At 43.9% G+C, this 25,722-nt stretch overlaps 1 protein-coding gene across 4 annotated transcripts; it reads left to right on the top strand.

The window, feature by feature from the left end:
• Positions 1–1,012: 1,012 nt before the first annotated feature.
• Positions 1,013–25,066, top strand: quo (quattro). Of its 4 annotated transcripts, XM_052075942.1 has the most exons (25): positions 1,013–1,428; positions 9,889–10,086; positions 10,258–11,758; positions 12,838–13,035; positions 13,187–13,307; positions 14,247–14,340; positions 14,829–14,915; positions 15,007–15,123; positions 15,481–15,579; positions 15,676–15,824; positions 16,050–16,188; positions 16,272–16,388; positions 16,917–17,114; positions 17,216–17,257; positions 17,354–18,141; positions 18,218–18,467; positions 19,278–19,367; positions 20,189–20,413; positions 21,507–21,677; positions 22,125–22,302; positions 23,149–23,265; positions 23,570–23,824; positions 24,071–24,294; positions 24,405–24,450; positions 24,552–25,066. In XM_052075942.1, the coding sequence occupies exons 1-24, from the start codon at positions 1,426–1,428 to the stop codon at positions 24,435–24,437; spliced, it is 5,394 nt and encodes a 1,797-aa protein (XP_051931902.1). In that variant the 5' UTR covers positions 1,013–1,425; the 3' UTR covers positions 24,438–24,450; positions 24,552–25,066. The 4 variants fall into 4 exon arrangements, with proteins under 4 accessions (XP_051931902.1, XP_051931903.1, XP_051931901.1 ...); XM_052075943.1 differs by having other exon boundaries at positions 1,014–1,428; positions 17,216–18,141; positions 23,570–23,713; XM_052075941.1 differs by having other exon boundaries at positions 1,014–1,428; positions 17,216–18,141.
• The last annotated feature ends 656 nt before the right edge of the window (positions 25,067–25,722 follow it).

Raw genomic sequence — 25,722 nt, 5'->3', positions numbered from 1 at the left:
GAGAATCATTGAATTAGCCTCGACAAGATATATGTAGTCGAGGTGTTTTATTGGACTGAAATGTATTTCAGTTTTACCGTCAAGCTCTTTGCTTGATACTGCTTGGAGTAGCGAGTCCGTGCCAGTTAAGTTGGATTTTCCGAAAGTTGACCCATTTTGATCATTCCCACAACAGCAGTATTTGTATGCACGTAGTAGTACGCTCATATAATACAGAAAGACACGTGTAATCCATCCATCTGTTTACAGTATACCAAGATGAAAGAGACTGGAGCGTACCTGCTGGATTAAAAGAAACATAACGCGCCCATCCCTTCATAACCAAAACATTCATGGAACGTTCAAGGCTAGTCTAAACGACACCACTTGCGCTCATTTTTCTGGCAGCTAGCCGAGAGGAATGAGCGTCGGGCCCTGTCAATCGTCCCTTTCGAGAATGCGACGCGGGGGCGATGGCGCTTCCAAACACCAGGCCCTCTCCTGAATGCAGATGTTTTAAAAAGTAGACGTCCGGAGGGCACACCACAACATTCTTCAGGTCAAATGTGAAGGCGGTTAGCCTACGGCCCGAGGCGAGGAAGCCCCTCTTGTGTCTTTGATTGGAGTCAAAGGCTGGACTATGTTGCCCGAGGACAATCACCCGAGGAAGGAAATGAAAAAGCCCGAAGGGGACGGCATGTGCGTGGAGAAAGGCACGGGCTCGTTTGTCGAAAAATCTCTGGCCGATGAAAATAGAATGAAAGGGGCCACATTTAAGGGGGTGCTTTTGCGCTCTCAATGAAATGTGGAGACATCTGCGCGGTTGTGTGCTTCAACGCGCGGCGATTGTCGTTCTTTGGATAGAGCCACGCATGCCAGCCGTGTTTGTGCAGAGTGGACTGCTTCTCTTGGGTGATATTATGTCTCGGGGTGTGTTTGGGTGTGTGATAAAGCCAGCATGGACTGTGTGAATGTAGTGTGTGTGTGTGTGTGTGTGTGTGTGTGTGTGTGTGTGTGTGTGAGAGATAGAGAGATAGAGAGAGAGAAGAAACTGAAAAGACTCCAGGGGGATTTCCTCCAAAAGGGAAAGCTTTTCTCCTCCCCCTCTCGAACAATCTTTCCTTCCCTTCCCTCTCTCTCCCCAGTTCACCCCCCCGAGCTTGCTCGAAGCACTCAAGAGAAAGCCGCAGAGCCCGTGAACAAGGAGACTTCCTGGACAACTTGCTTCTCGTCCTCGCGCCGCAAGAGCACAAAAATTCAATGAGGAAACAAGGCGGCTTTTGTCGGTCTTCCGTCAGGACTGCCGCGGGGATGTACGGAAACAGATGACAACCTGCCCGCCGGTCCTCTCAACATGGCCCGTCTCTCAGCGCAGATCCCGGGGAGCGTCTCTGTGGAGGATTATGACCAAAGTTGCTACCTGGTAGAGGAGAAACTTCTGTGAAGATGGTAAACGCACGCATTTGTCTTTGTGGGTCATTGTTACAGTCCGCTTGAAGAAGTCCACTGCTCCACTGACCTAGTGGGACAGCGCGTGAGCGTCGAGTTTGGGCATGTTTGCCTCTTTTGTCTTTGTCAAGTGTGTTTGTAAATGAAGTCAGGTTCTGTTTTTTTTTTTATTTTGTGCCCGATTTCAACACAGAAACAACAACAAAAATGAAGCTCATCCACGGTACAGTGCGAAACAAAAAAGTGGATGTCACTTGAAAGACCATAAAAAAAGTTTTTAGTTGCCCTGAGTAGAGTTGGTGGGGCTGGTTCCCATCAGCAGCCCGCAGCATCTCAAACTGCTGGAGTGTGAGAACACTGACAGAGAGTGCCGCACAGGCTCTGTTGTTAAGCTTCTTCAAGTCCTTCACTTTTTTTTTTTTTAAAAGACTTCGATTCATGCGGACGGGGCCAAATTCTTTCGTGAGTGGAAGGGGGAGTTTTGGGTGTATAAACGCTTCTGCAGCTTTGCAGTTCAACAGTTCAACTCCCTCTTGTTAAAAAAAAAAACATGCTGAAAAGTACAAATAAAAGTTTCTCTTTGTTTTTAGACGCAGCTTCATTTGAGGGGAGATTGCTTGCAGTATACAGAGGGACCTCCAAACTTAAAATCTAATCTAAGGTTGACTTCCGGGTTCTTCTGTTCAAGTAAAAAAAAGTTTAAAAAAAACTCTCTTTGAACATCCTTTTTTTTTTTGTTTTTTTTTTGCGAGAATTAATCAAAGCTCACCATTTATTCATTGAGATGTACCAGACCGTATTTGACATCCAGTCACAAGTCACATGACCGACTTTAGGGTTATCATCATCATTTTTCTTTTTGTCATTGTGACATCACAAAAAGCCCCTCATGGCCAAAGAAAAAGCAAAGTGAGTGGGTGTGCTGGGGAAAAGAAAATGAGTGAACTCAAAATTTCAAGGCAGGAAATTTAGATTTTATTTTATTTTTTAAGTTGGGCAATTCAGTTTTGCAGTTGTGAAAATTGGCTTTGTTGCATCTCACAACAGAGATAATGCAACTGCCACCTTCATATTAAATTGTTTGCGGAACTAATTGTTCCTTTGTATCGTCCCCCAACTTTAAAATAACTGGAAATTCTCTTGCCTGAACAATTTGCTGGCTTTGCTGTGTTAACCGACATTGTTCACGTTAACGCATCTGAAAAACTGTAAGTTGTGCTTTTTGCAGGGGAAATTAATTTTTTGAAAGTCAGTCAGCTGAAGATCTGTTGACGTCGCATACGATGTGCGTTTGAACTCCCAAGTTTTGTTTGACTTTTGAGGCATCTTTTTCAGCGTCCTTTAGGATTGACCGATGGCTGCGCCGTAGACGAAACGTTCAAATACGTAAAGACACTGCGTCCCATGAGACCATACTAATGAACTTGGATTTTTACTGGGTATTAATATATATTTTACAGCAAATAGAAAAGTGTTTGTACAAATTAATATCCAGGTGTCGGTTCCATGATCTCCTTTCCCACAGATAAACTTAAAGTGTCGGTTTGGTTGTAGATAGTTTCCGTCACTGGAACTTTATCCTTCCACCGTTGCCGAGGCACCGGTTTTACCAGCCAGGACTGTTTGTAGGAGCTGCTTAGTTATGTTGAGATGCTGACTGACCCTCATTTAAGATTTAACAGTAAACAGGCATTGGATTTCCGATGTGAACGTCTGTCATAGTAGTCAAAAGGTATGCAAAGCGGATGCAAAAGATGTTTGTTGTAAGAATTAAAAAAAAACAAACAGTAGAAGCGAAGCAAATGTAAATAATGGCTGTTAGCGTTTTGCATTTTTCTTTCACATTTCATTTTCACATTTGATCCAGACTACAGTTGATTCGTGGAAAGCGGTGACGATATTGAACCCTTTTGGGGACAGCGGTTACGACTGGATGGCTTCTCATGTTTTCAGGTTACAGTGTGTGTGAAAGGGTTAATTTACCGAGCAAGCATTGACTAAGGATGAAACTAAAAATGATTCGTATTCTGACAGTATCTCACGCACTTAAATGCTCTGTGATTGCCTGGCAAAGCCATCCAAGACTTTGTCTTAAGAGCTTTGTTACAGCTGCAGCTGTTGTGAAAGCGCTATATAGATCAGGATGTATTTATTGTATTGTATTGTCTTTAGTCGAAGGTATTCTTCTCTTTTAAACAGGATAAGTGGTCCAGAGAATTGGCAGATAGGTGCTACATTCATGTGAAACAAGACTTTTAATATGTTTGTGTTAAGAGAAAACGTTCAACTTCTCTCATTATTTCTTTCACATTTGGACAAAATGTGACCGTACAAAAGCAAAAAATAAATAAAAAATTGTCAGAATCGTTTAAAAGTCAGCATAATGGAACGTTCTTTCCAAAAGTTTGGTAACAATAGGGATAAGGTTTAAAATATGAAGAGAAATTATTACCGCACACACCCTAATACAACTTTTCTTTTCTTCTTCTTCCCATTTCTATTAAGAACATCAGCAAGTGGGCAAAAAGACACAAAAATGAATCAGAAATTGGCCCAGGCTAAGAAAAAAATTGGCCTGGACTAGCGATGAATGAATGACACTTGTACTATGCAACCACTTCTTCTGGAATCCGATGCCGTCTTTGTCAGTGTTCATTTTTGTGAGCGCCCGAGTGAAGGCCATCGGTAGCTTGCCTCCTTGCCAATAACCCGTCATCACTTCTTCACTTTCAATTATTTTGGCTCCCACTGGAAGCAAAATCATACTTCCCGGCCATTTTGATTATTGCCAAATTCCTGCTGCCAATTCATGAAAACCATCTGCTTGGAATTACCGGCAAATGTACTTGATACAACTGAATGGAGACGACTTTTTTTTTTAATTTGTTCAGTCAGAAAAACAAACACATTTCGGAGCTGTGGGCAATCGTTCGACTGTGTTTATTGTCTCGGTTTCACAAAAAGTGGGTCAAGTGCCGTGCAGTGTTTTCAAAACACACCCATTGCTGAGTGAATAGCCGAGACACTGCCGTATATGTTACGACTGGAGTTCTCAGAGTAGCCACCTTCCCTCAATGTTTAAAGTTTGTTTTGAAACAAATAGGATTACAGTACACCGGCCCAGCTAAAGAATTTTGTAATCCTTTTGTTGCTGGTTCATGACAAACATGTGCGGGATTATTAACCAGAATAGACCAATTGAGCTTCAATGTTTGTCTCAGTTTGCCAGCTCCGTTTCTAGTTCATCATTTTCCCCAGTGTGAATGTTATTTTCCATGTTTGTAGAATACATGTAAACATGATGGATTGCCCTACGGCAGTGGGTGACTCAATTTTTGTCGCGAGCCACTTTGGAGTTGCGTTGTCCCTCGGAGGGCCATTACGACGGTGAAACCGAATAAATGTTTCATCATTACATCATATTATTACTTGCACAATATTTGTTGTTTGTTCAATTCTTGTCCCCGCCGCCCCCCAAAAAATTTTTTTGTAAAATCTCAACGTTATTGATTACACATGACAATTTCACATTTCGGTCCAGATTTGAGCAAGGATCATGGAAGTTGACACACATGATTTGCTTCCGCGGGCCACCTAAAATGATGTGGTGGGCCAGAACGGGCCCCCTGGCCTTGTGTTTGACACCAGTGTCCCACGGCATGGTAAAATGCACATTTTAATACAGTAAAAGAGTGCAGAGCACGGCTGTTGTCAATCTTCAATGTGAGTCTGTCTGCATTTGCGAATCGTAAGCTCATCCACGTGGGCGCATGCGTTTGCATCTCGGCAGCCTTTTCGTGTTACACATTGCAACCCCGCGAGTAGAAAATAAACAAATGATAATCGGAACCATCCCTGAAACGGGGAAAGGAATTTGCTTCCTTTTTGTCAGCTGGGGGACCGAAGCAATGCAGGCACTTAGTCTTGGATGGGCTTTTTATCAGTCAAAAGGATTTAAGATGTCATCTGTGAATGGAGTGTCTGTCTGCTGATGCTAATAAGAAAGGATCGCACATAAAGACAACTGTGACTCCCTTCCACTCGGAGGAGGAGGGAGTGGAGGAGGCCGAATGGCATGGAGGTCCCTGTTACATGTTTATATGAACATATGAGGGCGGGCTCGGGTGACATGATTTATTGCACAGGATTATTCGGGCTCTATTTGGAGTGCAATACATCAAAACAGAATTCAGGGTTCATACGTGTTTTTTTTTAATTGATACCTTCCCATGACCTTTCACTTCATTTACAATACAGAAAAAAAATAAATAAATTAAAACAATTTCAGTCACACCACCGGAAATTCTTAATGTGCACAAAGGAAAACCAACCAAGCGAGGTCATCACTTGAAACATAGCAGTTAGTGCCTCGAAAAAAAAAACAATTATAGATAAAGTCACATTCAAAAAAAAAAAAAAAAAAAAAACAACTTTCCAATTGGGGTTGTTGTCGTGTAACTACTGCGCCTGAATCATAATGATTCAAAGAGCCATTAAAAAGAGTTGACAGAGGCCCTGGAAAATAGTCTTTTCAATTTGCTTGAAGTGGTAGGACGTGAAAAAAAAACAAAAAAAAACCGCATTTCTTTCTCCCTTTTGGACATCACCAAGTGTCTTTCTGTTTAGAAAACATGCCCAGGTGTCACATCCCATCAGCACTTTGTTGCCACACTCGTTGTCTGTCGTCATGGCTGAGTTGCTTGTGTTTTCATATCTGACCTTTGGAAGCTCATACGGCTTGCTCATACATGCAGAATACAACACAGTCAGTCAGTGTTTGTGTTGTTAGCCAACATTAGCTTGGAGGTCACTTTCTTGACAGATTTTTTTTTTCTGGGGCGGGGGTGGGGTGGTGATGACATCGGCAAATGCATTATGAGTCACGAAAGTCCATTGAGTTAATCTCTACAATCAAAGCAAGGCCAGTTTGCCTTCGTTAACCTTTTAGCTCCTTTGTGGCTTGATGGCAGAAAGGGACCGCAAAAGCGCTTGACTACATGTTTATAGTGGGGCTCAAATCTGCTTGTTTGACCCAAAGCCAGAGGCAATCTGGAGAAACAAAGAGTGCAATAGCCCCAGGGGTGGGGGGTGGACGGGTGGAGGGGGTTTTCTTAAATGGCAAACGAGACAAAGAGAGCCGGCCGGACCCTTCATTGCAAATAATTGTCCACTAAAGCATGTTAAATCAGGATCCACGGTGATCTTTGCTGGAGACCCAGTCCCTTTTCCGAGCTACATCGCATGCACCAACGGCAATAGTGGGCAGAAAGGAGGCGGCTGTGGAATGTGGTCATCGACTCGCCAATCCTTTGCACTCCAGGGCAAACAAGATAAAGGCTGGGATAGAAGTCCAGTGGAACGCTGCGCACGGACGGGGCTGTTTGTGGGAGTGAAACTGTGAGAAGCGGCCGCTGCATTTTGTCTCGCAACCGAAAGAAGGGAAAGGCCTCAGAGCGATGTTCAGAGTTTTTCTCAAGTGTCTTTTGACAACAGTGCGTCTCGTTCCGAATGCTGGGATAACTTGATGCATCAAACACAATGTGAATGAGATGGTGTGGAGGAGCGATTAGCAATAGCTAATTTTATGTACAGGTAGTGAGGCCATTAGAGAGGCGGCCATTATGCCTGCTGGAGGGCCATGGTGGCTTGGCTTGATATCGATTAAATCTTTGATGCCTCTGACACCACCAAGATTGATTTTTCAAAGTTAATAATGATACTTTTGAGACTTCAGTCACTTGACGCAGCATATATGGAACGGGTCTTCAAGAAGAGACTCATGCAAGGAGCGGTGCTGCATCTCTGCGTAGCAAAACAAAGTTCATATAATGGCAACAAATGGTGACCAACATTCATTTGTGGCGGCCCCCCCAAGCATAAATATAGCTGGATTTCGCGGATGGATATAGCTGATCAAATCAGTGTAAAGTCTACTATAAATAAATTTAAGACGAGTTGAGTATATAGTACTGAGAATGTCGGTATAAGTAGAAAAAAAACAAACTAGGAAGCCTGACCAATGGAACGCCATAAATTTGCTTAAATAATTGACTAAATAAAACGTGCGTTTGAATGAGTTAGCACCGGGCAACCGATTTTATCGTTGCAATGATTCAATTTGAACACGTTGTGCCACACACATTGCCTGTCAGTAGGGAAACGGTCGGTTCTCGTCTTTTTCTTTGTTGTGAATTTCAAACAAAACATGGCAACTCCCCGGGCTGCCTGGGCCGTGTGACCTGGTTCCAAAAAAGCAAACGCTCCGTAAATCTCTCCAGTGATGCTCTCTTAATCGTGTGAATATCATCCGCCGAACCACCCACAGAGGTCCACCCAGGCTGCAACATATCAGGTTTTAAACACCTTTGTTTGAACACGATCCCGACCCGCATTGAAACTTTTCAAACATGTTTTGACATTTCCAGACTGAACATATTTGGGCTCAACCTCAACTAAAAAGTGTCTTCTAGAAATGACATTTGCACTTGGATGTATGTGTGAATCATTATTGACATGAATTTACTCTGCTAAGACGGGATGCAACTTTGAAGGAATTGAAATCTCCACAATGGGAAATGAAATCTCTTAAGCCACTTTCCCAGCTCCATGTTTTAATAGCTGCGACATCAGGCTGAAAAGTGCACAGTCGAGTCTCAAACAGCTGTGATGCATTACGGTTCAAGAGGCAGACACGGAGGTATTTTGTTCTCCTGTAGATAATCTATTGTTACAGATGTGCGCACAAAAAAAGGAAACATTCTTTTCGACTTAGCGCACGGCGTCTACAAGAGTTACTGAATCTCCACAGATCAAATGTTGTTAATTTGACCAATACCGAGCACATTGAGGCAAAACCGAATGTTTTCCCGAACCACTCACCGAAAAGCAGCCATGACCTCAGTTCCCGGGCGTGTCACTAATGTGCGACATGGTCGCACCAGCATCGGTCCCAGCACAACCAGTGTGAGGTCTTTGAAGCTGCTGCACTGTGTTTACGCTGGGTCAGGCCCTGGTCCTGGTGTGGCTGTCAGGAAGGGCCGTAAACAGGCTCCTTGCAAGACACTGTGGTCCGATCGTATGGATGCAGGCAGTTAAGACCTCTCCAGATCCTGAAATATGTTGAATTATAACCCAGTCATCAATTCTGGAAACATTCATTCATCTTCCGAGCCGCTTGATCCTCACTAGGGTATTCTGGAAACAATAAATAAATAAAATTTAAAGGCAAGCGTGGTGCCGAGAGGATGAGGTCTGATTTTCAGACTCAACTTTTACTTTGGTGGCATTGCAAGGTGTTCTAAACATGTTGGAATTCAAACGGAAAAAAGGGGGAAACAAGATCCTGTACACAAAATGTTTGAAAAAAAGAATGAGCCCTTCTGAGAACCCCCCCCCCCCTCTCTCTCTCCGGAAGCGATCTCTGAGAAAATATTCTGAATACTTATTGAAAAGATTTGAAGAAAAAGCATAAATATCAAGGTTCATATGGAAACCTAAAACACTTAAAAAAAACTCAAATACCGTAAATGAGATTCTAGTTGTCATGGCAACCAATGAAACCCAATATTGGCGCCAGCTACGGCGTGCCTGGCAAAAGGTTCCGAGTTCATACATTGATTCAAGCCTTCCTGTCTGGAATTTGCTCGTTCTCACCGTGCTTGCGATGGGTTTTCTCTATGTTCTCCAACTTCCGCTCCAGAAGCTTGTTAGGCTGACTGATGACTGCAAATTACCCGGAGCTTTGAGTTTGTGTCTCACTTCAAAGTCAGATGCGATGGAGGTGATGGATGTCCGTGGCTTTGAATTCTACCCTTCCAAATTTTTTTCATTTGAAAAACTTTGCTCACTTATTTCAAGCACATGAAATGGATTATCTTTACCACATCAAGACCATTTCAGGCATTTTTTTAGGGACCGCAGTGTGTTTTGCGGTACTTGCACAGATGTCCAGCTGGTTGAGATTTTTTTTCTTTTTTTGAAAGACCATGAAATAAGACCAGAAACAAGTTGCAAACATGCGCAGAGTTAATCTTCTCCAGATACAGTAAAAACCGTTATTGATTCGTCTCGTTTTGCTCCTACATGCATTTAACTAGAATATGGTCAGTTTGATGTGATTGCTCCAGTTTCTTATGTTGCGGTACACAGAAAAATCCCTTCCGGGTCCTTTTTTGTGGGATTTATACAGACATACTCGACCCAGCATATCCCCTTGGGGGTAACGGCGAACTGAAACTGATGCCAGCAAGGCTACACCCTGAACTGGTTACAAGTCAATCACGGGGGCCAATTTAGAGAAAGAAAGCCTTGCAAGCTCACATGAACACCATAACCGAGCGAGAGCTGACCCCGCAACGCCTACAATGGAACTCGGGCAAAATGGACAAAGCTCCATTTGTGACCTCTTCATAAAATGGAGACGGTAATCAAGCTCAATCATTTCTCGTTGTGGTTGTGCAGAACCCAGAATCTCTGGACTCGTCCATCCAGAGTGCCCTCTCGGCCCTCTTCCCACCTTTTGAGGCCACGGCGCCCATCGTCCTCAGCCAGCTCTTCCGTACCATCGAGGAACGTTACCACGGCGATGCCTTGCAGTGCCTACTGGATTTCCTTATCCCTTCCAAACACCTGCTGGAAAGTGTACAGCAGGCCGCATGTGTAAGTAACGCATATACCGAGATCGGGTGTTTCCACCACAAAAACTTAAAAGCTTCGCAACTTAAAAACACGATTCCGAGTTTCTATGTTCGTGAAGCACGAGATGGAGATGCTCTTCGGGAATATCACGGTAGCAAAGGAGTACATGAACGTCTGCTTGTATCTTTTCAGGCCGGATATTCGGATGTGGTTTTCCGCTGTGAAGGCTGGCCTCTCTGCCTCCATGACAAAACAGTGGTCCAGCTAGCACCCGTCAACCCCTTGCTGCTGCGTCCTGGAGACTTTTATCTCCAGGTGGAACCTTTTGCTGATCAGGCAGCTCGTATCGTCCTCAAAACTCTTCTGGAAGCCGGATGTCGGGAAGTGGAGGAGACCCCGATCCCCGAGACTTCCTACCCGTGCATCTTCACTGAAAATTGGCTGCAGGACATCAACGATGGACGCCACGGGACTCCTCTCTCTCGCTGCTTACTTTGCACTGACCAAGGAGTAATCAAGTTGCCGTGGGCGGAAGTGGCCGTCCCGGAGTTTTTGGACAAGCCAAAGGTGATGTCCACTTACCAGGAAGTTCCTCCAGAGCCAAAGCTTATGTCCGTTCCGTGCACTTACGGCGCATCCACTCTGCCGCTGGAGGCTCGGGTTGTTCCGTTAAAAGATCGGATGTCAGCATCGCTAAGACCCGTGGATAGTTCGACCAGACTTGTCAGATTGGACCATTATCAAAGAATCCCCAGATCCTATTCTAAACCTCAAAACAAACCTGTGGGGTGGGTGTCCCCGAACACCTGGGATAGCCGCAACCATCTGGAAATCGAAGGTGATTACGTGGACTTGGTGGATGTCGCAAAAGGGAAGGAGTTTGTAACCAAACATGGCAGCCATTCGAATCCACCAAATTCAGTCTTGATCAAACCCGTCCGACCGCCGCCGCCGCCATCCACGCAACTGCCGAGCAGCGTTTTCTGCGGCCGCACCCTTCAGTACGCAGAGGAGCCTCGTATGCCATGCAGCCAGGAGAAGCTGGGGGAGGACCCCTCGGAGCAAGACATTAAGTGTCGGTACCGGGAATCATACCTAGCGGCGCTGAGAAACCCCGTCCCTTTCGAAAAAGGGAGCGTTGACTACCTATCGGCACTGGAGGAGGTCGGCCTTTGTGAACATCTGGAAGAAAACAATGAACGTGGACAGTTTTGTAACCACTGCGATACGCCCATGTCAGGCCATGACTTCTGCCAATACGGACGCTGCTGTGAGACAACAACACAAATTTTCCCCGCAAGCCCTGAATCAGAGGACATTCTAAAGGAATCCCCCGTTATTTTGACATCAACACCCGGCTTAAGTTACAGTCATAAAATTCAAACCAAACTTCTTTCTCGGTCTGAGCACGTGGAGCGACCCGGGTTACTTTTAGAATCATGTGACGATCCGGACAAGAAGCCACACCAAAAAGTGGATGTTATGAAATCGTCAGGCAAACACAAATCTAAGGTTAGGTCTCTGTCAACTGTATCCGACACTCCTCAAGGGAGTCCACTTTTCTACAAACACAACAACAGGAGCCATAGTGATATTTGCCCCGAGACAGTTAGCAGCATGATGCAGAGCACGAAAGCTGACCTGCCAGATGAAACGATCCCAAAGCTGGAAAAACTGAAATTCTACAGGAAAGGTAAGAAGTCAGAATGAATATTCCGTATTTTTTTTCCCCATACATTTTCTCGCAAGATGCATTTCTGAACACTAGAAAGGCCCTAGAACATTTGCAAAAGGAATCATTATATTGTAGGTCACGGATGGAGTGTTTAATTTTCAAATATGATCCTCAGAAGATCCAGTCTCATTTTCTCTGGTAATTTTGCTTGCATTTACATCACTATAATTGATGAAGGGAAATAGCTTCTCATTTAAATGGGGAGGTTGCGACGAATTGATACATTGCAATTTGTTGTGCAGATGGACATCAAAGCAGGCCAGAAGAGCCATTCTGGGTCCTGTGCGCTCACTGGCATATGATCCTTTGCACCTTGAGAGGATGCATGCCCAGATCTTGACCGGAGATATGCATGTCACGGGCTATTAAAGCAGAAAAGCCAGAAAGCACTGAAAAACCTTTGTAGGCTCAGAGGAGAGACCAATTAAGATTTTTGAAATCAAAGGCTGGTTTAGTAACTGGGGCCATTGCATTTGTTACAGTAAGGCACATTTGTAAAGCTTAACACACAGCTGTGCAGGTGGCTGTACTCGTTCATGGGAGGGTCATCACTTGTGTGGAATCAGGTCCTTATCCTTGACAAAAGTCTTGCTATTACGAGTAGTGGTAGTGGCCTTCCAGTGCGGGGTTGACATGTTCTCCCTTGGGCTTTTGTGGATTTGTTCCGGATAAACCAGATTTCCTCCCACATTGCAAAAACATGGAGGTTAGGCTAATAAAAGACTCTACACTGTCCATAGGTCTGCATATGAAAGTTTGTCTGTATATGTCCTATAATTTCCGAGTCAGCTGGAATAGATTACAGCGTGCCCACAACCAGAATGAGGACAAGGGCTATAGAACAGGGACAGATGGACGGATGGATAGTGGTAATAGCCGTAGTAGTAACAGTAGTAGTAGTAGTAGTACTATATGACCCATTCACAATTGTTCTGTCAACCCTTGCAGGGCCGAGCCATTAGCCGGTTTTGACCCCTGACCTTGCCGTGACCCAGAACAAAAAAAAAATGTATGGACACGTTTATGTTTACTGACAGATTCCCAGCCTGGCGGAAGTGAAACTCCCTCCACTACAAATGAACCGCACCCGAGACTCCAGAACTCAAAGACAGAAGACAAATACTCCTCTCAGGTCCCATCTGGCAGCTCTTTGCCCCCTCCGTCTTCTCCAAGTCTGAAGTCCACTCTCCAAAGCATCCGCGGTTTGCTTGAACTGTCTATCATTTGTTTACCAGGTTCGTTTCCTTCCCGAGAAGTGAATAGGTTCTCATAAAAGGCAGACGCTATTTTATGAAGGCCAACATTAAACTCGCCAATTAACCTTCTGGAAGGTTGATGTCGGTACCTTGCTATTCATTTATTACATTTTTATTTGCTCACCTGCAGGCAGTCGGGACAAGACCGGTCGGGCAGTGGTGGAGGTTTACTGTGACAAGGAGTGGACCTCACCTCCATTATCAGCACAGAATCTCTGCGAGTTACTGCTCTACCTTCACTCCATTCCCAGGTGCCTCATGCAGAATCAAAGATTGAACAAAATGAAATCAGAGTACTATTTCTATCAATTAGAGTGCAAAATCTGAGAATGCATAGCAAAGGCATTTGCATAGTCGCCGCCTCCTACTCCTCTCTTGCCAAAGTAGAACAGAAACTACCATGGGAAGAGATCGGATGTTGTCAGTCCTGTTGGGAGTGCAGTGACCTTTACCGGTCCAAAAATGTAAGCACGCAAAAGTGAGAACTTTAAATGTATGGCAGCCTATAAACGATCTCTTTCTGTGAATCGACGCAGTTGCTGTATGCTTAATATTCAGAGTGACACGTAAATTCAATAGTAATGGATTGTAGTCGTGTACAGGATTGGGAAACGCCAATGGGGTGATTGTGTAATAATCGTTAAGGCCACAAGAGGGCAGTAGGAATCCAACCATTTCATATACAGTCAGTGCATCCCAACGATCTGTACACAGTACAATCACTTAAAACTCTACATTAGGGCCAACTGGTAGCGACAGTGGCCTTTGTTGACCTCTGTTTACCACTTACTCTCGACTTCAACACTTCAGCAGTGTTTTATGTTGACGGTGACACTCACATAGTCTTTGTAGTTCAAGAACTAATTGAACTAATGTGATAGCATCCTTCTCTTCTGTGGAGCCGCAGCTCAAAAGTATGTTACTGTAGCCAGGCTGGCGGCCAACTGTCTGGTATGCACACCCTGCTAGAATTAGCACACAAGTCTGACATAGGCTGAAGTCCCTCAAGACCGTCCAGGCCATTATGATGGGCGTGTGATAGCATGAACATGTGAGGATGTCTGAGACAGAGAAAGATGAAGTGATAAAAGATAATTACCGATTTGGTGAGAAGCCGCTCTCTCACAAAGACCCCTGTGATGAAGACGACGTGTTTGGATGTGCCCTAAAGTGAGTCATTGTTTTCTTAGGAAAGATGTTCAAGAACTGGGAATGACTTTGGTCATCGATGCCAGGAAGAAGGCTCCACCGCCTCACCTCTACAAAGCTCTGCTCATGGCACAGGTTCAAATAACAACAACAGGAGAGATAAAGTGGAGGATTAAAATGTCGTTTAAAATGAAAAACAAAATACTGTATCGACCTGATCTCATCTCAATTCACTTTACATTCTATGTGAGGAATCTGTTTCGTGAAACACAAAGACATTCTGTTGTATCAGTGGCAACAAGTGGATACGCGGGTTAATTGTATCTTCTGTCATGTTGTGGACGTGCGTTTAATTATTCTAGTTCATGTCAATCGAGGCTTGGATAGATAAAAAATGATACAATATTTGTAGGAAATTACCAGACCAATCAAGGGAAACTGGATCGTTTCACATGGCGCATTGTTGAGGAATCGCGGCTAAAGAAAATGTATGGATGAATGTCTTGACGGGGCATGCGCTAGGGGGTGAAATCCCCATTTTAGAGAGAGATTGTGGCACATTTGAAAACTCAGTGGATTAAAAATTGCACGCCAGAGTCACAACCCGTTTCTGTTTACAACAGGAGCAAGCACTTCACGCCGTCCACAGTATAGTAATGCTGGTGGATAAAGACACATGTCCACGCCCTGAAAAGCAGCCTGGTCTGCAGGTAAGAAACGTTCGAGTCCGTCGCAGAGTACAGATTCCTGTGTCCGTTTTTGTTTTTTGTTTTTTTGCACAATGCTTTTGCCATCTGCTAGATGGACATGGTAACGTCGATGAAGGCCCTCAACAAAACAGTGGACGTTTCCCAGCTGACCTCAGAACTGGGAGGAACCTTCACCTACAGCCACGCAGATTGGCTGCAGTTCCATCAGGTAACACTTCAAAATTGCACGATTTTATCAGACTGTGATGTTAGAAAACCTAGACTTGGTCTTCACAACGGGAGATTGTACTTGCACGTCTTGACAATATATATGAATTATGCAACAAAAGAAGGATGCGGCGAATGTGTTATTTTAGAGGGGCGTATAACTGGTAAGCCCTTTGGTTTCATCAGTGTTCAGTACCAAACGAATATCTTACAGATTCAAGTTGCTAGTGACTCCTCTTCTAAGGGAATTACAGAAGGACGTGTAAATCAGCATTTTGGATTTTACTGACTGCGTTTGCTTCAGACAGTTGCTGTGCGACAGTCTGTTCCCCTAAAGCTTCATTGCATTCCATTTCAGAGACTGGTTTCTTTCATAACGGACCTGCAAGAGGCTGACAGTTTGTTACAGAGGGCTATTACTCAAGTCAATGAAGGCAACGTCATGGACACAGCCCAGGTTAAAAAAAAAAAAAACTAAACAAAGAAAATGTGTGCAGTTTCCTTTTCAATTGTGTCCAAAACAAGCGTTTTTATTTTTTTTTAACTGTTGCAGGAAGTACGTGGATGCATTCAGGAACAGAGGGACTTGATGAAGGAGGTGCTGGAGGACACCCGATTGGTGACGCTGCAGCGAGAAGGTGGGGCGGTGCTCGCCAGGATGAGGAGGGAAGAGTTCCGCTTTCCACAGTCTGAAGACTACAGGTACAGTATATGTTGTCCACTGAGTCGTTTGTCATGAACGGATACTGTCCAGCCAAGTTTCTGGTTTGGGTTGGATTGTTGCTCTCCGGTTATTTCACAAGACTGAAATGGTTCTAATCATCTACTCCTTTCATCGCTCTTGTTTTCTTTCAACTACCTTTTCACTGTACCGTGATGCGTCTCCCTCTTGGTGTCGACCCAAACGATGAATGTCTGTGGTTGCAGAGATGCTCTGGAGTCAGTGACACATCTGTACAACCAGGTGGAGGAGAAGCTCCACGTGCTGGTGATGAGATCAAACGAGTCGCTTCAGCAACTGGAGCTCCTTTTCACGCTCAGGGACATGGATGCAAAAATCAAAGAGGTACGGCGAGTTCTGTTCGCATCATGCGGTGAAACGTCAGCGATATTGCTGAAGTCCGATGATTTTTGTGCCGTGCCCTGCAGTCGGCTGTGTGGTTCAGTCAAGAAGGTGAACGCAGACTGAAGGAATTTGACCAAAAAGATCATTTGTACACTGAAGACGTCATGCAGCAGTTTGACACGTTCCTCCTTCAAGCAAAGGTACAGATGTCCTTTACAAGCATGGTCAAATGGACTCGGCTAGGGCAGTGTTTTTCAAACCCTGTTTCGTGCCACACCAGAGTGCGGCGGGAAAATATCCAATTTCTATGCCTGTAAAAGTAATCGTGGCCAGAAAGTAATCGTGTAGTACCCTCTCATACCGCTAGGGAGCAGCAACCGATTGCCTTGCATTTAGCCGACAAACAAGCGAATTTGTGACGCAAGAATGCAGGATGAAGGTGAAACAATACGAAAGATTATAAAATACTTCTCTCTTTGTGTTCATTTGATTCCAATTCAAGCTGTTATAATGTCATTCTTCAATGTTAAAAACAGTTATAGTAACAATATTAACACGTTAAAAGTTCAGGGTTTCTCTTCATATTTTCAGCTAGTGGTGTGCCGCGAGATTTTTTTTCAATTAAAGTGTGCCTTGGCTCAAAAAAGTGTGAAAAACACTGAGCTAGGGCATCCCGTTTCTGTTTAGTTGTTGAAATGTCAAAAAAAAAGGAAAACATTTTTTTCCAGGAAAAACAACAGTATGCCTTGACTCTCGTGACTGAGGCAGAAAAAAATATGAGTACAAGTGTGTCCAGTCCAGCGGCAGATGTTTTTCAGACTCTACTCGGCACCTTCAAGTGCAACGTAGATGACTTCATGTCACGTGCGGAGCAGATGCACAAAGACCGAAACACACTTGTCACAGTGCACCGCTTCTGTGATCAGGTTCGATTTGCTAGCTTGGTTGTCCCAGTTTGACTGACATGAGCTAACCTAAAGGCTGCATTGGTTTTTCTCTCTCTCTCTCTCTCTCTCTCTCTGTGTAGGCATCAGCTTTGGCCAAGGAATGCAGCCATTTTTTGGAGCAGGTAGAGCATGGGTGTTACTTGGCTCAGGCCACTCTCAGCACACTGCAGATGTATGAAGAGAGATTAGGTGATGAATTCTCCACCCGGCATTTCCAGGCCTTGAAATCTAAGGCCTGTTCTTTAAGATCAGGTTCCTGCGGGGCGATGAGCGTGTGGAATGCGGCGTGGGTGCGCTGCCAAGAAGTCAGGCAGCGTCTTGAGAAGATGCAGAAGAAGAAGGCGTGCAAAGATAAGAAGCGAAACCAACAGAGCACAGCCGTAAGCACTTATGGGGAAGATGGAGGAATGGAGAAGAGGACTGAAATGAGGGAGGCTGAATGGTCCCTGACCCAACAACCAACCTCTCAAAAGGATGTAGCTCACATCCCTGAAAGTGAACACACCACAGCTGCATTCTTGAAAGGGAATGAAAAAAGAGAACCTCCAGCTCCGGAGCTTCGACCACAAAAAAATGGAGAAACTCCAACTGGACCTCACAATGTTCACTCTCATTTCGACACAAAATGGAAACCGAGAGGGCACCACAGTGAGGCTGACCTGAGCAGAACAGCCTCGGTTGAAGCGGACGCAGACATTTCATGGCACCGAATCTTGGGTCGGTCCCTGAGTGAGGGATCACGAATAACCACTTTTACACCGTTTGCAATTGATGTTTCACTTTTTAATGTAAAAGAACCCGTCTATCAGAGGAATAAGGTACCACTGACACAAAAGTCAGAGCCTCTCCAAAACCGGCCTTCCTCCCAATTTGAGAGTCTGATCGTCAAATCAAAAGATGGTAATGAGGAAGGTCCCGCCAAAGAATATCCAGCTTCAACCCAAAACTCAGATGAGACAAATGAGTCGTTTTTCACACCGACGGAAAACAATGGAAACAATGTTTTGTAAGTTAGGCTCCATCCCTCAATTGAAAGCATCGCAAGGTCCTGTCCAGGAAACTTCAGTCATGCTTTGTTTCAGGAAACTGCGAAAGATCATGGAGGAGCTTTTGTCCACGGAGAGGGAATACGTAAATGCTCTGGGCTATGTTCGGGAGCACTACTTCCCCGAGTTGGAGAGGAGCGACGTCCCACAGGACCTCCGGGGTCAGAAGGGGAGCGTCTTTGGTAACCTGGAAAAACTGCATGACTTCCACCGCCATCATTTCTTGAGTGAGCTGCAGAACTGCGTGAACGAACCCTTTCGGGTGGGACGCTGCTTCCTACGACACGTAGGTGACAGAATAATTCATTTCCATTTACACCATTGCAGTGATTTGCTGTCGGGAACAGCAATTGTTCAACCTTCCCCCCCCCCCCCCCCCATGATATTTCTAGTTAAAACAACAACAACCTAGCAGCTCATATGTTGCTTTTATAAAATTGTGGTATAATGTGATATGACCTGCATGACAACTGTGGTATTTTCGTAACATAATAAACCCAAATCATGACCGAGGAACATACGCAATGCTCTCTGGTCGCTACGGTAACATTTAAACGTGCCTTCAAAATAAGATACACCGCAAATAAAAAGTGTATGAAAACTACAACTCACCATCGGCACATATTATGCAGAATGGGATTGGTGCGTGGGAATCTACTGTTGATATAAATCCATATCTTTAGTCGGACTCCTGATATCGTCTTATTAAATGTAGCCTTCTTTGTCTTGGAAGTCGTAGGCTGGCTGGGCCTTTTCCCCCTTCCCAAAGACGTTTGTTTTTTAATTCATTTTGCTAGCTCTTTTTTTAGCGGTAACCTATCACGTGACCGAGAAGCGCCTCCTTCACCTGCATCAAAACACTGTAAACGGATATAACAGAGAATCCGGTATTTTTTCAAAATAAAACATCTTTCATATTCCGATATGAATAAAATGGAAGAAATGTAAATTATTTCGTCCTTCTTTGTGACCCGACACCAAATGACAATGAGGACCAATGTCCTAAAGTACACAAAGTAACTTGTCGGAGTGACACACAGTGGGTGCGTGATAATGCTTTTATCTAACGGCATTTCTTTCTCTCACCTCCTTTTAGAGAGAAAACTTTGCTTTGTATGCCCTTTACAGCAAAAACAAACCGCAGTCTGATAGTCTTCTCATCAATCACGGAAAGGCTTTCTTCAAGGTGAATAGTATTTTTTTCTCTGAATTCAATCTTTCTATAAGGGGAGTAAGATACAAATGGTTTACTTTAAGAATGTTATTTAAAGGGGTCATGATGCACCTGTTTCAGCTTATAGGCTCCTGGTTAGCATGCAAGCACAACATCATTCAAGCAGGATGGGTGGTCAGCAATTCTTCAAATATTATTATTGTTAGTCAGCCCCCCAAAAAACTCTTCCCCGAAGTTTATTATCAAAGGTATTTTTCATTTGGTGCTGTTAAAGTTTGGCATTGTTACAGATCCAAATGCAGGGCAGCGGGGAAGTGAGGCAGAAGTGCATCCCGAAACCGTCCATTCATCAATTTTCTGATCCGCTTATCTTACAAGAGTTGCGGGTGTGCCTGAGCATAACCCGGCTGTCTTCAGGCAGTAGGAGCTGTACCGGTTGCCAGCTAAATCACATACATAGACCAACAACCATTTGTGCTAAATAAACAGAGTTCCAAATTAGAAACATTTAAAGTATATAAACAAACTTTGGCTCGACTAGAACAGTAAATTAAATATCATTGTCTTAATTGTCAAGGCAAAAACACATTCTCTAATAGTATGACTCACTGCATTGAAAGTGTCTACATAATAGTTTGAGACACTCACAGAGAAAGATATTTGCACAATATTGTAGCAGCCGGAATCATAACCTTGAGTTTCAGACAGTGCCAATCTAAATTTGAACAAATGCACCTCATGTTTTCCTGCAGCAAGAGATAAATTTGTTGCCTCTGTACATTGTCAGCAACCTCTTCTTTGACAGCTCTCTCCTGTGTCCCTCCCCCCACCAGCAAAAACAGCTGAATCTCAGGGACAAAATGGACCTGTGGTCTTACTTACTGAAACCAGTGCAACGGATCAGTAAGTACAGCCTGCTGCTACAAGACATGATGAGGGAATGTGCGCCCGGACAAGTCAGAGAGCTGGCTGAACTCAAAGCTGCCTTGGAGGTCGTTCACTTCCAGCTCAGGCATGGCAACAATCTGCTGGCCATGGATGCCATCCACCAATGTGACGTGAGGACAACTCAATTGTTAAATATATCATCTTTTTTTGTTGTTGTTAGTACCAGGGAAAGACCTACAAAGCAATATTCGGTCATTGATCGAAGGAGAATTCTGTCATTGTGTCAAATGAAGGTACGCAAGTGTTGATGGTTCAGTCCCAACTAGTTTGTCATATAAAGATGAGCAATTTGTCATCACCAACTGAAGTTGAGCCACATCCTCAGAGATGTCGACTTTGGGATTGCAATTTGTTTTTGATCAGAGCACCCCGAGATTCCCCAGCCCGTTCATCCTACTATTGTCCTCCAACTGACTTTAGGCGAGATACGGTGTACATCCTGGAACGGTTGTCAGCCACTTTACACTTGTGGACAAATCAGAGCAGGGGGTGGCTAATATCAGTAGACATCAGGTAGTCATCAAGGACCACACGACTAACTCGGGACTGTCCCATAAACAGCTTACCCGTGATGGGATATTAACTCATTCAGTACCAACCAATTCTGGACCAAGTCTGTAAAGACGTTTAAAAACGTCTTTGGGAGTGAATGAGTTAAGACTTAAGATTAAGATTGTAAAAGTGATCATTTGAAAATGTAAAACACTTGCAGAGATGTATAGACCTGAAGTGTGACATATGTCGCTGTTTCCTACATTGGTGAATCATTGCCGACAATTATTGTGACAAATCAACATGACCAGTGTTGTTCATACGGGTGCATAAATTGAGTTATTAACAATAACATTTGAGCACGTTTGTTATATTAGTACCGGTAATTTGTATCAAAGTTTTAGAAATGCTGTAGAGTAGCGCTGATGATGAATAATGGAAACGACTGACTCAGGAGTGCGGCATCAATCATGATTAGTTCTTCTGGGATGGGCCAAACTGCATCAAATTCAGATTGCAAATACGTCTTCCGTCTGCTCTGTGGAATGTAAGGTGCTGTGGGCTGGGCAGTCAATGTTAATTCCCATCAGAAGTTATTTTTCATCGGAAATATTCCATCTGTTTTGTGAATAAAGGTTACAGAATATGCATAAATAAGAGAATTCCATCCCGAGTGAGGTTTGGCATCATTCTTTTTTTTGTCTCCTGCAGGTTAATCTCAAGGAGCAAGGGCAGTTAATTCGCCAGGATGAGTTCTCTGTAACATTCAGGAAGAAAAAATTTTCCCGTCATATTTTCCTCTTTCAAGAACTCATCCTCTTTAGCAAGACCAGGAAGACAGATGTGGGGAATGATACGTACGTCTACAAGCAGTCATTCAAGGTACGCACGTTCACCGATTTTTTTTTTTCACAATATGAAGTCATGGAATTTTACTGACAGATGCCAGAATATACACGTAGCTGCACAATATACTTGTTGCCTGTTGCCTTCGCTTCCTCTTATGCAACAAGTGAGTGGACTGAAGAGGTATATGTGGCGTGTTTGCCTGCATGTGCTTGCTGCAATAACAAAACTTTTTCTGAACTGAGACATGGTGAGACATGACCAATATCCTAGGACGCCATGTTCACTCCGTGCCACCACCCGTTCATATTTTAATTGCGATTTTTTTTTCTTCTAAAAAAACACACCGCTGCTCCATCCGTGAATGCAGTAATACCTTTATTATGACATACAGCCAATAAAGGCAAACTGCAGGTCCAGTCTAGTGACGACGCCCAGCCACCCCAGATAATTAATACTAATGATCCTGGTGTTTGTACACAGACGTCAGACGTTGGCATGACCCAGAACACTGGCGACACAGGCCTTTGCTTTGAGATTTGGTTCCGAAAGCGGAAAACCCAGGACACGTACACACTTCAAGCATTTAGCCGGGAAGTGAAGGAGGCTTGGACCAAGGACCTGGAACGGATCCTCTGGGATCAGGCGCTACACAACCGAGGTAACACACAAGAAACATGGCGAATATTAAATTCTAAAATAAAAAAAGGATAAAAAATAATATTCTTGATAAAATACCGGTAACAGATTTATTCATGATGGTCGCGAACGAGCAAAATAAATTCCAGAGTCAAGAAATATATTAACTTAATGCTATAAAAGATAAAGAAATATTAAATATTGTGAAAAGACTAACAAAATAAGGTCTACTGACTCTTAATATTGATTCGGCATTAACGAAAAATTTGCATAAAAGCTGTACTGGACCAAGATATGTATCGATATTTTTTCTTACATTTTTTTTTATGGCTTTCATGTTGTGTTTATATGTTCAATCAATCATTAATTCATCTTCCGAGCCACTTGATCCTCACGAGGGTCGCGGGGGGTGCTGGAGCCTATCCCAGCTGTCTTCGGGCAGTAGGCGGGGCACACCCTGAATCGGTTGCCAGCCAATCGCAGGGCACACAGAAACGAACAACCATACGCACTCACACTCACACCTAGGGACAATTTAGAGTGTTCAATCAGCCTGCCATGCATGGTTTTGGAATGTGGGAGGAAACCGGAGCACCCGGAGAAAACCCACGCAGGCCCGGGGAGAACATGCAAACTCCACACAGGGAGGCCAGAGCTGGAATCGAACCCGGTACCTCTGCACTGTGAAGCAGACGTGCTAACCACTGGACTACCGGGCTGCCCTTCAATCAATCAATATACTGTATATTTAAATTGACACAGATATCACACACACATACATTGTAGTTTCTAAAACAAAGACTTTATATTTATTTATGTATTTATTTTGGTGTGTGTGTGTGTGTGTGTGTGTGTGTGTGTCCGTCAGAGATCCGTATGCAAGAGAGAGTCTTTATGGGAATTGGAAACAAACCCTTCATGGACATCCAACCAAGTGAGGCGGCTATCAGTGACAGAGCTGTTGACTGTGGGCTGATGGGAAGAGGTAGACTCATACTCGCTGTCATTGCTATTGGATAATATAAGCAGCATGTCTGGCTCACAGATCTGAGGTTCCGGCCTCCATTTGCTGAGGATACTATGGCTTCCTCACACATTCTAAAGAACTGCCCATGATTTTATTGGACACTCGAAATTGTGAATGCAAATGCTTTTTAATTCTTTTTATGTGCCCTTGTGTGTGTCTGGTGAACAGATAAGCAGTTTACAAAACGGATGGATGGATTAAATAATAGTGTATATGTTGTTATGATCAAACGTATTTGTGTTTTTTTTGCTGCCCTCCTTAGAAAACAAGGTGCTGCCCCATGTCGGACCATATGGGCCACACAACGGTCATCCTGGGGCCCAAACTAAATCTGCGGTGTCACGGAGAACTTCATCCTCCTCCTCTTCCTCAGGACTGGGCTCCGTGTCCCTGACAGCGTATTTCGGTGGGCCAAAGCAGAAGGCGTTAATAAGTGGCTTCGAAGGATACGTGTCAGCGGCAGGGGTTCTAGAGCAGGACGACCTCGACCCTGAGAGTGGGAGTCACAACTTATTGTGTAATTGTCAATTGCAACCTGCCAACTGATGAATCAAAATGTACAGCGTGGTCCAAATATTTGGACAGTGAGTGTTCAAGGTTTCAGCTTGAACCCCTTCATGCACCCTGTAACTGTCCACTGTAGTAACCGCTGGCCCTGAAAGGGTTAATTTCATCATCAACGTGTCATTTACCATTTGGAAGTGGCAGATATCGATCACCTCATCCCTTTATCCTACCCTGACTTGGTGTTGTCTCTGTGCAGTGGACAGCTCGGAGTCTTCAGGAGAAAGTGTCAGCGGCCTCAGCAGCTGCGCTCGCAGTTATCGCTCCGTTCCGGAAAGGGAGGCTGAGGACGCATCTACAGTCTGCACCCCCGCCACTACTGTCAGGGATACGGCGGGATCCATTCCAACTGGAGCGTGCAGATCCTCCGAACAAAGCCGAGCAGCAGTTGCACTTCAGGCCAAGAATCCGCTCTGTGCTAAGGTGCAGCACCGAAACGACGTCGTCCAATAACCTTTCTTCATTTTGTCTGCGAGCAAGCTTCGTTTTCATATTCTCACATTTGCCATAACCCAAACAACTCTTTGTCACAGAACTCAAATGTTGGCAAGTCCACTGAGGTTTGAACTCTCACACGAGGTACGGTAAAAGTGCGCGCTAAGACATCAGTGTAGATAACGTTTTCTGTTTGTTATTCTGATTAGCTCACTCAATTTTCTTTTTTTTTCCCCCCCACCCAGATTGAGAGTACCCAAGAGGGCCATGATCATTTTTAGCAAGAGATAACACATTCAATCACTCTGTATAATATTGTACAGATTGTTTTTTTTAAACCTCTAATCACACTTTTAGCATTGATCAGTTATCAAATATGCATTTGGCACAGCTTTGTATCGATGGAAGTTAACCCACTTAAACGATATTCGAGTTTGTTTATTCTCAGTTAGCGCAAAATAAAACAACCACTGAAGAATGCAGTGGAATAATAATAATACAGACATGACTCACTGTCTGCGTCTCTAAATAACAGTTTGAGGGTACAATTACGGATTGTTACAAAGACGTGTCATTGTATTATTGGATCTTTTGTACATATGTATCCGCTTCATGTAAGCACAATGTGTATTTTCAACACTAATGTTACTGATGTTAAGAGTCGTACGCCTTTCTGTTTGATTTGTTAGCTTTTTTTTTATTTGCACCTCATATTTTTCTAATAATAAATCAAATCTACAAAACACAACCAGAATAGCCATTTAATGCTGAGTTGGTGGTTTCCTTTTTTTTTCTTCTTGAGCAAGCAGGACTACGCTTGCATGCCTGTTTTGCAATATGAATAATTTATTGTATCATACACCTCCACATTAAACCAACAACCACAATCAAAACAAATGGTGCTGACACGCTCCCACTTGCGCGTGTGTTTTTGCCATGGCAAGATAAAAGATAAAATTGTACTTCCTTGTGATTAATCTTCCCGTGTGTCAGTATTTCATTGAGGGGAAGAAAAAAAAGTACAAATCACTTGCCAAAGGCTTCCTTGGCAAAGAGCTGAAGTCATTTCCACAGTGCGGTTTTGGACACAAGCCTGGCTTTGGCTTCACTCTTGGTGTGATGTAACGCTCGTGTGTTACTACGAGTCTGCCCCAGAGTGCCTCAAAGCAAAAAGCCGAACGTATCTCATTGTCTCTAAAGAGGCATGATGAAAATGCATCATGAACGTTCAGTCGTGTTTTGGTGTGAGCACGATATGGCACGGCAACAGTGGTTTACTTTTATCTCATTGATAAAACATCTCTACTTTCAGTCGTTTCAGATTAAACATATACTTTTGGTCTTTTATGTGTTCCTGGTGAGTGCAGAGGCTCAGGTGTCAAACTCAGATTTGGCTCGCCACATCCTTTTATGTGG

Source organism: Hippocampus zosterae, chromosome 9 (assembly GCF_025434085.1).
Source record: "Hippocampus zosterae strain Florida chromosome 9, ASM2543408v3, whole genome shotgun sequence".
Classification (NCBI taxonomy): Eukaryota; Metazoa; Chordata; class Actinopteri; order Syngnathiformes; family Syngnathidae; genus Hippocampus; species Hippocampus zosterae.
This window is presented reverse-complemented; position numbering and strand designations above follow the sequence as displayed.